Source organism: Balaenoptera musculus, chromosome 9 (assembly GCF_009873245.2).
Source record: "Balaenoptera musculus isolate JJ_BM4_2016_0621 chromosome 9, mBalMus1.pri.v3, whole genome shotgun sequence".
NCBI classification, from domain to species: Eukaryota; Metazoa; Chordata; class Mammalia; order Artiodactyla; family Balaenopteridae; genus Balaenoptera; species Balaenoptera musculus.
Genome location: NC_045793.1, coordinates 30,964,553 through 30,978,390, shown reverse-complemented (window position 1 = coordinate 30,978,390; position 13,838 = coordinate 30,964,553). Strand labels below are relative to the sequence as shown.

Sequence of the window (13,838 nt, the reverse complement as noted above, 5' to 3'; positions counted from 1 at the left end):
TTCCCTAAGCCTCTACACCAGTAAACAAGTAAACAAACCAAAAATACCTTTCCATCTCTACAGAAAATCCTGTGCATTATAAGGTTTGTTTTTCGGCTTCTCTGGTGACTTTCTATATACTCTGTTTTTTAGTTCATGTCTTTTCTTTGAGGTATTCTATTTCAAAATTGTAAGGTTGACACATCATGCCTAAGATCTCTAGGGCCTGAAAGTTGATTCAATTTAAGACGATACACCACAATCCACTTACTTTACAAACCAAGAAGAGTCCAACCAGATCTTGAAAAGGTAATTTTCAGGTAGACATTGGGCTTCTCTCCTTAGTCAACATAGATGAAGCTTCACTGTTTCCAAACACTCTTATTATTGTTGTTGTTATTATTATTATTACTCAGTAATCTAGATTTAATTTTGAAAGGCATTTCAACAGAAACTCTACACATTACATCCCATATCCATCAAAATGCAGGCGTAGACATGAGTAGCATATCTCCTATAAATACTAAAAAGGTGGGTGGGGGCTGGATTTGAGGATATTTATGTGATCTGATGCTCTGTTGGGTCAGTTCATTTTGATCCTTTACCTTTCTAAAGCATCCAGACCTGAGGTGTGGATTTAACTTCTCGCCATTCACGCCATCTAGTGGTTATAAATGTTAGATGCTTGGTTTTAAGAAAGATTTCTAATGACTTGGGGGCGGGGTACTCGAAAAACAAAACCGTTGACAGCGACAATTTCCTAGTCTCCCACATTACTTACCCCTCACAGGGACCCCTTTACTTTAATCATTTTAGGTGTGCGCATGGATGCGCAGAGAAAATGAACGGGAAGGCACACTCACAGAGACGCACGCCCCTCGACGCTGACATTTAGAAAAGGGTTCTAAATCCTTCCTGTCATTTGCAAAGGACAGGAAAAGGAGTTGTGGCAAGACCCCGACCAAGGAGGCTGTCTGACTTTTCAGCAAGTGGGACAGATGACATACTAACTCTTGCAACGTTAACATCTGGTTCGAACAAACCAAAAGACTGAGAAAGAGGAAAAAGCGCTTAAAAATTCCGCCGCGGGGCTTTGCAGGTCTTGCTACCCAAGAGCCCTCAGAAGACAGCCAATTCCTGCGCTTTCCGCTCTGCTCACCCTCCTACCCAGCTTCTCTCTCTCTTTTTTTCCTTCCCTCCCGCCCCCCCCCCACCCCCTCACGCTCGCCTTGAACCGGGACCCAGGGAGGCAGAAGGGAGGCAGAAGCAAGGCATCGGTCCCCTTCCTCCTCTCCTCCACCAAACCACCGCAGCCAAGCGCGTGAAGCTTCCCTTTGTTCAACGAGGCTCGCACTCCTCCCCAGCAGATCCACCTGGATGCTCTCCCTCGCTGACATTTTGCGCCGGGGCTGGTGCGTGGCTGGGGTGGAGCGAGAGGAGCCCGAGGGGGCGGGGGCGGAGAAAGGTCAAGTCGAGGGAAAGGCAGGAGACGCCTTGCATAACCTGCGTGGCGGGGCTTGCGCGCGGTTATTTATTTATTTTCTCCTTATTTATTGATCGCACGAGCAAGAGCGGAGCGGGGAGCCCGGGGAGATGCAGGACCACCCACTGGCGGGGAAGCAGCGAGCAGCCCTCCCGCGCCCCCGCGCTGCCGAGCGCCTCTTGCCTCCGCGCTCCGGCGTTTGCCCGCGCCGACCCGGGCCCCGCCGCGCCGCCGCCGCCGCCGCCGCCCGCCCGGCCGCCCCGCAGCCCCGCCGCCCCGCCGCGCCGCACCGCGCCGCTCGGGCCCCGGCAACCGCCGCGGCGCAGTAAGTTGGCAGGAGCTAGTCCCCTCCGTTCTCGACTCCCCCGCACCTTTTGAACTTGTTGCTGCTGCTCGGCTCGCCTGCGCCTGGCTTTTGGAAGGTGAAAAGGAGGAGGGAGGCACGGAGGAATGGGGGAAGGGGAAGAAGAGCTCGCTTGAGCTTTATTTATCCTTCCTCGGCGCATCGGATTCGGCTGCTCGCGAGCTGCTTCCTCAGCTTTTCCCGTTCCGGGTGCACCGCGAGGAGAAAGTCTCCGCAACTCAGCCCCGGCGCGCACTTCGCCAGGTATGTACCGCGGCCGAGGCGCGTTCTGCGCGGAAGCAGATGTTGCTGCCGCGGCTGCAGTGGCGGCGGCAAGCTCCCGGGCTCTGTAACTGTCACACTGCACCTGAGGTGAACTTGACAAGAGAGTGAAGGGGAAATTGGGCATATGCTTTTGGCAGACACGGCGGGTGCTCGTAGACGTGGTGGGGAGGATCTATATTAATGCCCTCTAGCCGCGTCCAACGCACAGCACTTCCGTCTCTACAAATACGTCCCGAGGAGTAGAGGTGGCGACCGGACTCCCAAAGAGACGTGGGGCAGCGGCTGTGACCGCACCTCGGAAGCTACAACAACAGGTCTCCTTCTTGAGATTCCTTTGGCGGGAAGGGCCACTTGGAAAGGGAAGGTTTGAAAGAGCTGAAAGGGAAGGTGGAAGGGTTCCCTAATTCTTCAAAAGAATACCACTGAGTGTCTGTCCTTCGTCTCCTCTATCCTACACGACACATACTCCAGACTGTGTTAAGGGAGAAATCAAAGACACCTGTTTGAAGAAATTGCGGCATCTAAAGTCACCTGTGTACTTATTTGTGCCAGGGCTAGCCTGGTCCGACTGCAGGAAGAGGTTTGGTTAGGTTTTGTGGGGTGTGATTGTTAGGACATTGTATTTTCCCCCCCTTTACTCCAAATACCTTGTCTTTGAGGGAAACCTGCCCTTCTGAGAACTGTGACTTCACCAGGAGCCCTACCTTGGAATAAGGCTGATACCTCTGGACCACGTTTCTCAGTAGTAGTTGTTTGACGGGGGAAGTGGGTGATTGTGGCTACTCTGAGTGACCCATTGTAGAGACTCCATTGCCCTTCTGGCCTGCACTTGAAGGAACCATGGCGGCGGGGGTAGCAGCGTGGCTACCCTTTGCAAGGGCAGCGGCCATTGGCTGGATGCCTGTGGCCTCGGGGCCCATGCCAGCTCCCCCGAGGCAGGAGAGGAAAAGGACTCAGGATGCTCTAATTGTGCTGAATGTGAGTGGCACTCGTTTCCAGACATGGCAGGACACCCTGGAACGGTACCCAGACACTCTGCTGGGCAGTTCGGAGAGGGACTTTTTCTACCATCCAGAGACTCAGCAGTATTTTTTTGACCGTGACCCAGATATCTTCCGCCACATCCTGAATTTCTACCGCACTGGGAAACTCCACTACCCTCGCCATGAGTGCATCTCCGCTTATGATGAAGAATTAGCCTTCTTTGGCCTCATCCCAGAAATTATTGGCGACTGCTGTTATGAGGAGTACAAGGATCGCCGGCGAGAGAACGCGGAGCGTCTTCAGGACGATGCTGATACCGACAACAACGGCGAGAGCGCGCTGCCCACTATGACGGCTCGGCAGAGGGTCTGGCGGGCTTTTGAGAACCCCCACACCAGCACAATGGCCCTGGTGTTCTACTATGTTACCGGGTTCTTCATTGCCGTCTCAGTCATCGCTAATGTGGTAGAAACAGTGCCATGTGGGTCCAGTCCAGGTCACATTAAAGAACTGCCCTGTGGGGAGCGGTACGCCGTGGCCTTCTTTTGCTTGGATACAGCCTGCGTCATGATCTTCACCGTTGAGTACTTGCTTCGCCTGGCAGCAGCTCCTAGTCGTTACCGTTTTGTGCGTAGCGTCATGAGTATCATCGACGTGGTGGCCATCCTGCCTTATTACATTGGGCTGGTGATGACAGACAATGAGGATGTCAGTGGAGCCTTTGTCACACTCCGCGTCTTCCGGGTCTTCCGGATCTTTAAGTTTTCCCGCCACTCTCAAGGCCTGCGCATCCTGGGGTACACACTGAAGAGTTGTGCCTCTGAATTGGGCTTCTTGCTCTTCTCGCTCACCATGGCTATCATCATCTTCGCTACGGTTATGTTCTACGCAGAGAAGGGGTCTTCCGCCAGCAAGTTCACCAGCATCCCTGCTGCCTTCTGGTACACCATCGTCACCATGACAACACTAGGGTAGGTGCCATCAAGGGAAGTGGGGTGGAGGTGGAATATGTATGTGGTGGTTGTGCACCCCTTAAAGTTATATACTTATTCAGAGCAAATAATCTTTCTCTTTCTTAAATGGGTTCAGGAAAATATTATCTAAATGGTTTTGAAGAACTCTTTTGATCTATGAAATGAGTATGATATAGTGATTGAAGTATTTAGGGAGTTGCTGGCCAGTGTTAAGTATTGATGCCTGAAAGTGATACAGAAAGAAATTTAGGAATTCCTGAATATAAAGATCATCAATATTATATGTATGAATACATAAAAATATAATGACAATGAAAAAGACAAAACTTGTGTCCAAGTAAAGGTATGAAAATACACGCTGTATCTTGAAATGCCTAGAAAGTGCTTCAGTGTATTGAACTGAAAAGTTTCCATGTATATTTGAAGTATTATTTTCATATGAATACTTCTGGCATGCATTTTCCCTCTAAGAACCATAATTCTCATTTTACAGCATTTTAAGACATAGATTATAGATATTATCAAAGGATTTTGTAATATGTATGCACATATTCATATATATGCATTTTCATTATGGCTGATAAGTTATGCAGTGTTTTAGAATATCAGGGCTGAAACTGATCAACTCTACAAAATGCAGCGGAATGATATTTGCAACATATTTGTTTCTACGTTCATAGTTTCAAATAAAGAAGCAAATGACTCTTATCCACACGTTTTTTTAAGAAACTACAGATCCCATCAGGCAATGGGCCCATATTCATTAAATACACATAGAGGGCGGAGCAGTATCTGATGAGATTGATGGTCACCAAGGGCTGGTTGCATTAGAGAATTTTGGGCCCTAATTTCCTTTTAGAATTCTTTTCTTCATTATTTTATTTGGTGGTAATGGTGTTTTGCCACCAAAGGGACAAAATTTAAGCTAGAATTAAGATTTTTAGATGATTGAAGAAAGATATGACATTATTAATAATGTAAAAACTGCAGAAAAGTAGCAGCATTTATATATTAGAGTATATAGTAAAATAAAATGGTAAGAGCCTTTTACTTTTATGAGTTCTTAGATAAGCCAAGTAGTGATGTTACTGCCCTTTCTTCAGCTTTATGCTGCTTTTCTTGCATAGTTAATCAGTTCAATAGGATTTGGTAATGGCTGTAAGAAAAAAAGTTATTCCCAAGGCTGCTTTTAAAATTTTGTGTTTCAGCCTAATTTAATTGCCTTCTTTAAATGACAACGTGGTTAAAGTCAACTTAATTTTATTAGACATATTGTGTTGAACAGAATTCTCATGTTGTCCTATGGCTAACTAATGGAATATTTTATATGTGAAGAATTTTGGGCTAAGTCAAGAAATTATGTTAAAGTAAAATATAATGCCTTATGATTTTGATTTAGTCTCACATATTTTTGAAGGCCTACTGGTGGATTTTCAAAAATGAATCAATGAAAATTCTATAACCTACTGCTTATATTTCCCTTTTATCCTGTTGGTAATTTTGTGACACATTTTGAAGAAGATGCAGAATACCTTAGCAGTGCAGGTGCTTAGTTGTAACCAAGAGGTTTGTGTCTTGTTGTCTTTATGTCATTTGAAGTCTTTATTAAGGACAGTTGGATAGTGTAAATCACTATCAGGACTTCAAATTAGAAGTACCTATGAATAAAAAGAGGACTCTATGTTAAGAGGAAATGAAAGAAGAAGTATTAAAAGGAAATATATTTTAAAAAATTAGGTGTCTGTGACAGTGTTTTTCATGAAGTATCAGTAAGTCATTTTAATACTATATACCCTCTATCTGATTGAATTTAAGTATTATTATAATGAATGTTGATGAGATGCTAATTTCATCTGGCTAGAAATTTCTATTCTAGACTTGAGAAGTTAGTATTATTTTAAAACTTGTTTTCTGAAATGACTTTCAAATTTTTATTTTATTTTGAAATTTAGTTTTGTTTTCAGGAAAAGATGAGGAATTGTTAACCACTGATGACAATTTTTATTATATAAATAAAATGCTTAGAAGCATCTACTTTTTGAAATGAATTAAGAAACTAAATCACAGTACCTGAGTAAAATCTATGAAATGGTTTTAGTTCACGTGTTCTGAATGTTAGTATGTAAGAAAAATTAAATACACACACTTTCTCAGAACTTGGAAGCAAAATGGGAGTTACTTCTAAGACTTAAGTTCCACTATAGATGAAAATTTTAATTTTCAGGAAATTAAGGTAATTAATGATCCTGGTAATATAGCAGTCATGCTTTAAAGATGTAGAAATGTTGTTGCAATCAAGATACAACCCATTTATTGGAGAATATATATGAACATTTAACAAAACATATGCTTTATAATATAGCAAAGTTTTCTCAAAAAATGTCTTCTGTTTCTCATCAAAATTATTTTAAATGTATTACACTTTTCTGAAAAAATAGATTTTTAAAAAAAATCCTGCCTTTTTGGTGTCTTAACTTTGGTTGCATTGTGACTCAACAGCTTTATTTAAGAATAGAAAGTATTAACAAAAGCCATTGCTTGAATTTATTTTTTACACTGTAGTCTTATACAATGAAGTGTAAGATACAAACTTTTTGGAAAATACTCAGTAGTTGAAGCTAAAATCAATCCATGTCCGATAGATAACCAGGAATTTCCCATTACAGTCAATGAACTTTTTTTATGTGGCTGTTATTTTCAATGGAGCTAATATTCATCAATTAATGATAATAGAAGTGAAAATGCAATCGTAGACAGTGGTTTTTGAAAGTTCCAGCTCATACAAACATTATCTACGTGAAAAGAAAGAGCCAAGAATTTTGTAGTTCAGGACGACTGGCAGAATTACCTGCTACCTCTCAGGTCATTTTAGACAATATTCAGTTGGTTTTTCGGTCTGAAGAAGTGAGTGGGTCTACTGTGTATTCATCTAATCATTTCTGTGCTCCCTGAAATAGCAAATATATCATTATTCCATATTTTAACCATGCTCATTACATAAGTAATTATTTGATTTGCTAGTAAAGTGAATGCTTTAAAATATAATTTGAAGCCTACCCATTTCCTATTAATTAAAGTATGAAACATCAAGAGCACAATTTTAAAAATCAATGAAAGAATGTCAGAAAGGTTTTTTTAAAACAATGTTTAAATTGGGTGGCCCTGTATATTTCTTCCTCCATTCAATCCTTTCTTTCTGAGCATACTTGACCTGCACTGGGCCCTGATGACCCTTTTACTCCCCGCCTCCCTCTTTTCTGCAATGTAACCTCTAGTTACTACCTTAAATTGCCTTGGGAGAATAAGAACCTGGAACTCCTCTTTTGTCTTAATGACCTCTGGGCAGTAACATCCTGTTGTTATTTTTCATTTAGGTGGTAGTACTTAAATGGTGTCAAATTTAGGAAATTTCCAAATGTTCACCCGTAATCAAAAACGATTTTACAAACATATATTTAGCTTCAGTTTACCATTGAACCTTAGGCTCATGACTTGTGAATTAGAAGAGGTACCAGGTGGCACATTAAATATTTGGGGAGCTATTATTTTAGGCAATACCTGCATTCTTGGTTTCCCTGCAAACCTGGGAAAACAAAAATTTCATTTATAGTGTACCTTCATCAGAAACAAATATGGTAGAATTACAGCTATGCTCCTAGAAAACTTAGTGTAGTTGTCTATTTATAAGACTATCAAAACTAAATCTATAATATTCTTAATTTTAATATAATTCGTAAATTGCTATTTTAAGAAACAAAAAAGCAAAATACTTTTATTGTAATTTTCCTAACAATGTATGAGGAAAATTCGTCTTTTTAGAATGGCATAATTGTAGGGGGATTATATATTTATATAAAATATGTCATATGTATGTCATATATGTTCTATTTCATATAACATACAAATATGCTATATATCCCATACAACATATACATATATTAACTGTGTTGTATATGTTATATATTTTATATAGTGCATGTTATAAAGTATATATTATTAAAAAGAAGAAGAAACTTTGAAATATCTTCCTTCTATTCGTCACTATTCTGACTACATAGCTTTAGGAAATGTTGGGAGTGTATCTTGTGGAATCATTTATGTAGAGACTTCTGGTTTACCCAGCAATACTGAAAGTGGGTGGAATTATAGTTTCTCCTGTGCCAGCATCTATGCATGAATATTGCTAACGTGTTAATCAAATACATCTTCACAAGGTGCCGGGCTGGGGGGCGGCGGGGGGACCAAAATTTATCTTTTGGGTGAAGAGCCATACTATGAGTAACATCCATTTTTTTTTTTTTTTTTAAATTAATTAATTAATTAATTTATTTATTTATTTATGGCTGTGTTGGGTCTTCGCTTCTGTGCGAGGACTCTCTCCAGTTGCGGCAAGCGGGGGCCACTCTTCATCGCGGTGCGCGGGCCTCTCACTATCGCAGCCTCTCTTGTTGCGGAGCACAGGCTCCAGACGCGCAGGCTCAGTAATTGTGGCTCACGGGCCCAGCCGCTCCGCGGCATGTGGGATCTTCCCGGACCGGGGCACGAACCCATGTCCCCTGCACTGGCAGGCGGATTCCTAACCACTGCGCCACCAGGGAAGCCCCGAGTAACATCCATTTTTATTTTGACATACTATACCACATTTTTTACAAAGTTCTTTATAGAGCGTGTTAATTGATGAGAGCTGAAAATGAACTTTTAAAGAGATGTAGAAAATGTGATATGTATTCCTCTTTTAGCATTACAGGGAACCAAATCTTAAGTGTCTTCATTTTGTTTTAGTCACCATTTGAATTAGAGATAATATTTGACGTGACATATGTATTTTTTGAAAGTGTGTATTCACCCAGCTTTCTATGTCTTTTTCTATAAGCATTTGCTTGGTTGAAAGACAGAGGTATGTCAGGAAGAGATGAGATGTGTTCTCTTGGCACGGCATCCTAGAAAAGGGACCGGTTTCTAATTTTCAGTGGGTCTGTTAGGACTTTTTTGTTTTCTTTTCAGGATTTCCCTTTAGAGTACAGATAGACTTGGTCTTATATATATTTTATTTGTATAATTACTTCATTTAATTCTGATATCATGTATTTTATATTTGTCTAAACTTTCCTCCCAATTATACTCATCTTTGAAAATGAGTTAATGAAGTTCAAATTTCTTATTCCCTAATTTCTGAATTCCTGGTGGAAGGAAACTTAGCTGTTGTCTATTTAAAATCCATCATTTTACACGAACACGATTATTTTTGGCCTGCTCATAGTTACACAATTAAATATCAGTAGTACTTTTTGAAATTTCAATTTTTTACTCTTTTTTTCCCCTGAAGACCTTAAAACATTATCTAGAAATGTGCAGTAATAATTAGCTGGGGGTTACTGTGGGCGTTCAGGGTTAAGAAAGGAATAAATATGTTCTTTATTCTATTATTTTAATGCATTTCTCTCCTAGTTCTACTCTCTGTGACTCACTCTTTCCACATCCCTCAGTATCACTGCTAGCTCTGCATTTATTCATACAGTACTGGAGTTTATCATGAGGTGCCCAGTTGATATAACGCAATCCTGTGTTTCTCATCTGGTGAACTCTTAGGCCATTTGGGGGAAAACTACTTAATGGTGAAATTTTACCTGGCCTGATGGAGAAGAAAATAAATCAGTTATTTTGTCTGAATTATCTATAAAGGAGTTGGCCTGTAGATTGTTAAAAACTGTACAATTTAACTTCTCTTTCATGGAAAGAAGGGGAAAGGTGAAAAGAACTTTCCCTGAAAAGGAGGTATGATTCTTCCTGCAGAGCTGTAAGAATGATTTCACTCTTTTTTTTCCCTACTCTCCATATGTCTTATATTGTTTTCCGAGCCTGAGTATATATATAGAAATAGGCATTGTTCTCCCACTAACTTCAGCAGCTAGATTTGACGGTGTGGGGTATGATCTGGTATTGAAAAGAAACCCAGGGTGAAACACCGTCTCTACATTTCTGTGTACATTTGCATATCTCCTTGCATTAGTAGATTCCATTGGATTTTTTTGCCCTTTAGTTTTCTGCTTTGAAAGCCAGCCTTTACACTGACCTTGTCCATGAAGCCTTCTCAACCTCCCAAGCCTACATCTTCTATAGTTGGAATTACACTTGACATTAGTAAGTGCTATTTTTTATATAATTTATGGTTTTACTTCTTGCCTGCCTAACTACATTGAAAGGTTTTTGAGGTTTGGGTCTATACCTTTTGGAGACTTATTACCTGGTTACTGTGTTGCCGATCATGCTGTGAGATGATACATGCACACCATGGAGAGCTCCTTAGCCCTGGACCGGTGCCATCTCAACATTAGCAAGAATCGACTCATCTAATCACATGCTTTGTTCAATGTTAACAAATTTCAAGTTTTTTTTTTTTTATTTGAACACTTTGTCTTTGAATGTACTACAATCCATCCTTTTTATTTTTCTCTTTTAACTAGGGAGCGCTGTAACTCATTCTTCTCTGCAAAGGTTAGAATTAATGGCTGTCGATGGCTATTTCCTTAATCAGTTTGCTTTCTGGTGAAGGCTGGGTAAATTGCAGGTACCTCTGGGAAGCATATGGAGATATGTTATAATGTAAGTGAATCTGCACAGAAATATACTGCCTTCTCTTTCAAGTTCAGTCCCCTATCTAAATATGAGTAGCCCAAGCGACACATGGGTCAAAAAGATACCTGGGTGACAGTCACTAGAAAGGTGTTCTCTTTCTTACCCAGTAAACACAAATTGGCACTTTTTTCCTTTATTCAGGTGCACTCATTTATGCATAGAATGGAATTGTTTAAAAATAGAGAACTATTGTCTGTAAATGACACATGAGATAAATGTATTCTCTGTTCAGGAAGAAGTTTTCATTCTAAGCGATTAAAAGGCAGTTTAACAAAATGTAAATATACATGTAGATACATATCCTGGCATGGTGCAATCCATTTTGCATTGGAAGTTTTGACAAGTCTGTTATGTAAAGAAGATCATAATCATAAAAAGTGTGCGGAGAATAGGGAGTGAGTTATCAGAAGTTAATAATGAGAAAAAAATAACGTAAGAGTAGGAAGACAGTTGAAATAATGTCAGATAGAATGGGAAGGTTTTGCTCTAAAAGTAGAAGGTCTTGTCTTTTTTGCTCTTATGTGGGCCTGATTCTTCCATCTTCCTCACTTTCCTCACTTTTAAGAATACCAGTAATAGTGCTTTGGGAAACCCAAAGTCTTACCAGTAACTTATGCTCTCAGGAAATCAAAATGTGACTCATCGCGTTCAATTCCATTTAACAGACTTTTGTTGATCACTTACTACCTGTCACTGACCACGGCAGTAAGCATAACTGCCAACTTCCAGACCTTAAGAACTGTGTATTCTAGTAGGAGAGGCAGAAAGTGAACACAGATATGTAATTCCAGGCAGTGATGGGTGCTATTAATAAAATAAGTCAGGGTAAGAAAAAGTGTGCTATTTTGTATAGGGGACAGACCAAGCCTTTCCTAGGGGAATATTTGAGCTGATGGCTTTCTGAAGGGATGAAGGGAGTCCTGTGAATATCTGGATGAAGAGTTTAGAAGAAGAGAGAAAAGAAGTACCAAGACCGCAAGGTGTATTCTCCCTAAGGCCACTGTAATTGAAGTAAAGCAGGGGAGGGGCTTAGTAGCAAATACTGTCTGAAAGGGATGAGATGATGTAGGACATTGCAGACCATAGTAAAGATCTTTGGTTTCATTTGAGACATAATAGGGAGACATTAGAGAGTTGGGAGCATGGTAGGGATGGGATATAGTTTCTGTATTACAAGATTCATCTGTAGAGTTTAGAAAATTCTGGGTGATGTTTCTTAGTGTGGATGGAAGACCATCAGAATTAGGACCACCTGGGACACTTACAAAAATGTAGATCCTTAGCAGTCACCTAAAACAATTGAAATAATGTCTGGAGGAGGGAACCATGAAAACTGCACTTTCACTTCTCTCATAGAATTTTAAGAACCAGTGATTCTTAAAATTTCCAGTGATCTGGGAGAATGTATGTTGAGGATAGCTCTAGTATTCTAATCTGGGAATATTTTTGACCTTGAGCTGGTAATATTTTGAAAGGAGGTTAAAATACACTGTTTAAAACAATGACTCTTGGATCCATGGGTGAATTGAAGTGCATTTCTAATATGCAAGTGGGTTTAATTTCTATATAATTTTGTAATTTGTCTGTAAATAAGGGAACACTGAAAAATGACACTTTGGTACTTGTATGTTTATTGTACTGGCCTCCTATGGCAAGTACTCGACATCCCTTATGCATTATATACATATTCCACCTTTCTTTCTTAAGAGAAAACTAACTTTTCATTGGTCTGAAGAGCTTTATTCCATTTCCTTGCTAACAAATAGTTGGCATATATTCGTAAGTATGCAAAGTTCATCATATAGTCTCATGTGAATTATTATTTTCACCTTTTGTCCTTAATTATTTGTCATTCCTTCTGGCTGGGATTTGGGCTGTGGAATTTGCATTAAGAGAGACCTGTGAGGGGACAATAAAAACTAGAGCTGGAGATGAAAAAAAAACCAAAACCAAAACCAAAACAACGATATAGACGAAGTAGCAAAAGTGCTAGTTTTTAATATTACCTAATGAATATATATGTAGGAAGATAGATAGAAATTCAGTAATCTTCAGTGTAGGTGATAAACGGATTCTTTTTTGCAAAAGCCCTATCCTATCTTGTGCCAAGGAACAAGGTGTTGTGGATAATGGACATTAGTACTACTGTTCTGTAGAGCAAGTAGAATAAAGACGATACAACTGCTTCCTTTCGGGAGTTTGGGATTGTGAGCTTTTAAACTTACTGATTTCCTAAACTGTCAGGCATGGGTGGGCTGAGCTTTCCTCAGTGGGGGCAGTAGCTAACTGGCCAACTGATCATAATGAACATAAGGAATATGGAGTCTTAGATCGGGGTCTGTGAGTTAGGGAAGAGCTTATGAGAAGCCAAGACAGCACCCAGTGTAAAGTCAATCTAAATCTCATGAGACCAGAATTTTCTTAGAGTATATTTTTTTCTCTTTTTCCTCTTTTTTTTTTTTTTTCTATATAAGCAGAAAATTGATTCAAAAGGATTTACTTTTCAAAGAGGAAAATTTTTAATCACATGTTAGGGATTTCAACTGTGGAGGACCTAAAGATAGAAAACAAATTACTAGTGCATTCTTAGATTATAATTGAGCATAAGGGAAGTTTTGTGTAAAAATCCACAGAATGGCTGATTTGATGTTGAGCTTTTTAATTGGCTTTTCATGGCTGCTAGCCTGTCCAAAATGACTTCGTAGTCTTTCCTGGTAAATATAGGGAAGTATGTAATGAACCTTTTCCCATGAGGTCTAGGTGTAAAGAGAAGGGTCTTGGGAAAGGTTGATTGAAGATTCCTATGGCCAGGAATTGAAATTCACTTCCTGCCTTGGAGGATGCTGTCTGATTAGCTGTGGCTACAGGATTTCTGGTTATTAACTTTGGTAAAAGGAGGAAACTTTTGGTCAAAAGTTATGATTCAATCATAAAAGTTCTGATAAATGTAATCTCATGGAAACTTAAATGTCTCTTAGTGTCAAGATCAAGAGACCTGCTATGACATTTCGAAATCTTGGTTTGAAGTGAGATTAGTTAGATGATGCAGGTTTATTCCAAGTCAGATAAATAGGAAAGACAGTCTTATCAACCCTCTGTAATGCCACTTTTGCTGAACAAAATATATGTGGGGAGAGAGAAAAAGGGAAGGAGG

General features: G+C 40.1%; 1 protein-coding gene across 1 annotated transcript in view; it reads left to right on the top strand.

The window, feature by feature from the left end:
* Positions 1-1,762: 1,762 nt before the first annotated feature.
* KCND2 (potassium voltage-gated channel subfamily D member 2) overlaps positions 1,763-13,838 on the top strand; it is a 464,958-nt gene continuing 452,882 nt past the window's right edge. The window contains exon 1 of the mRNA XM_036864420.1: positions 1,763-4,045. Coding sequence (XP_036720315.1) covers positions 2,931-4,045 — 1,115 coding nt within the window. The 5' untranslated portion in view covers positions 1,763-2,930. The remainder of the gene's footprint in view (positions 4,046-13,838) is intronic.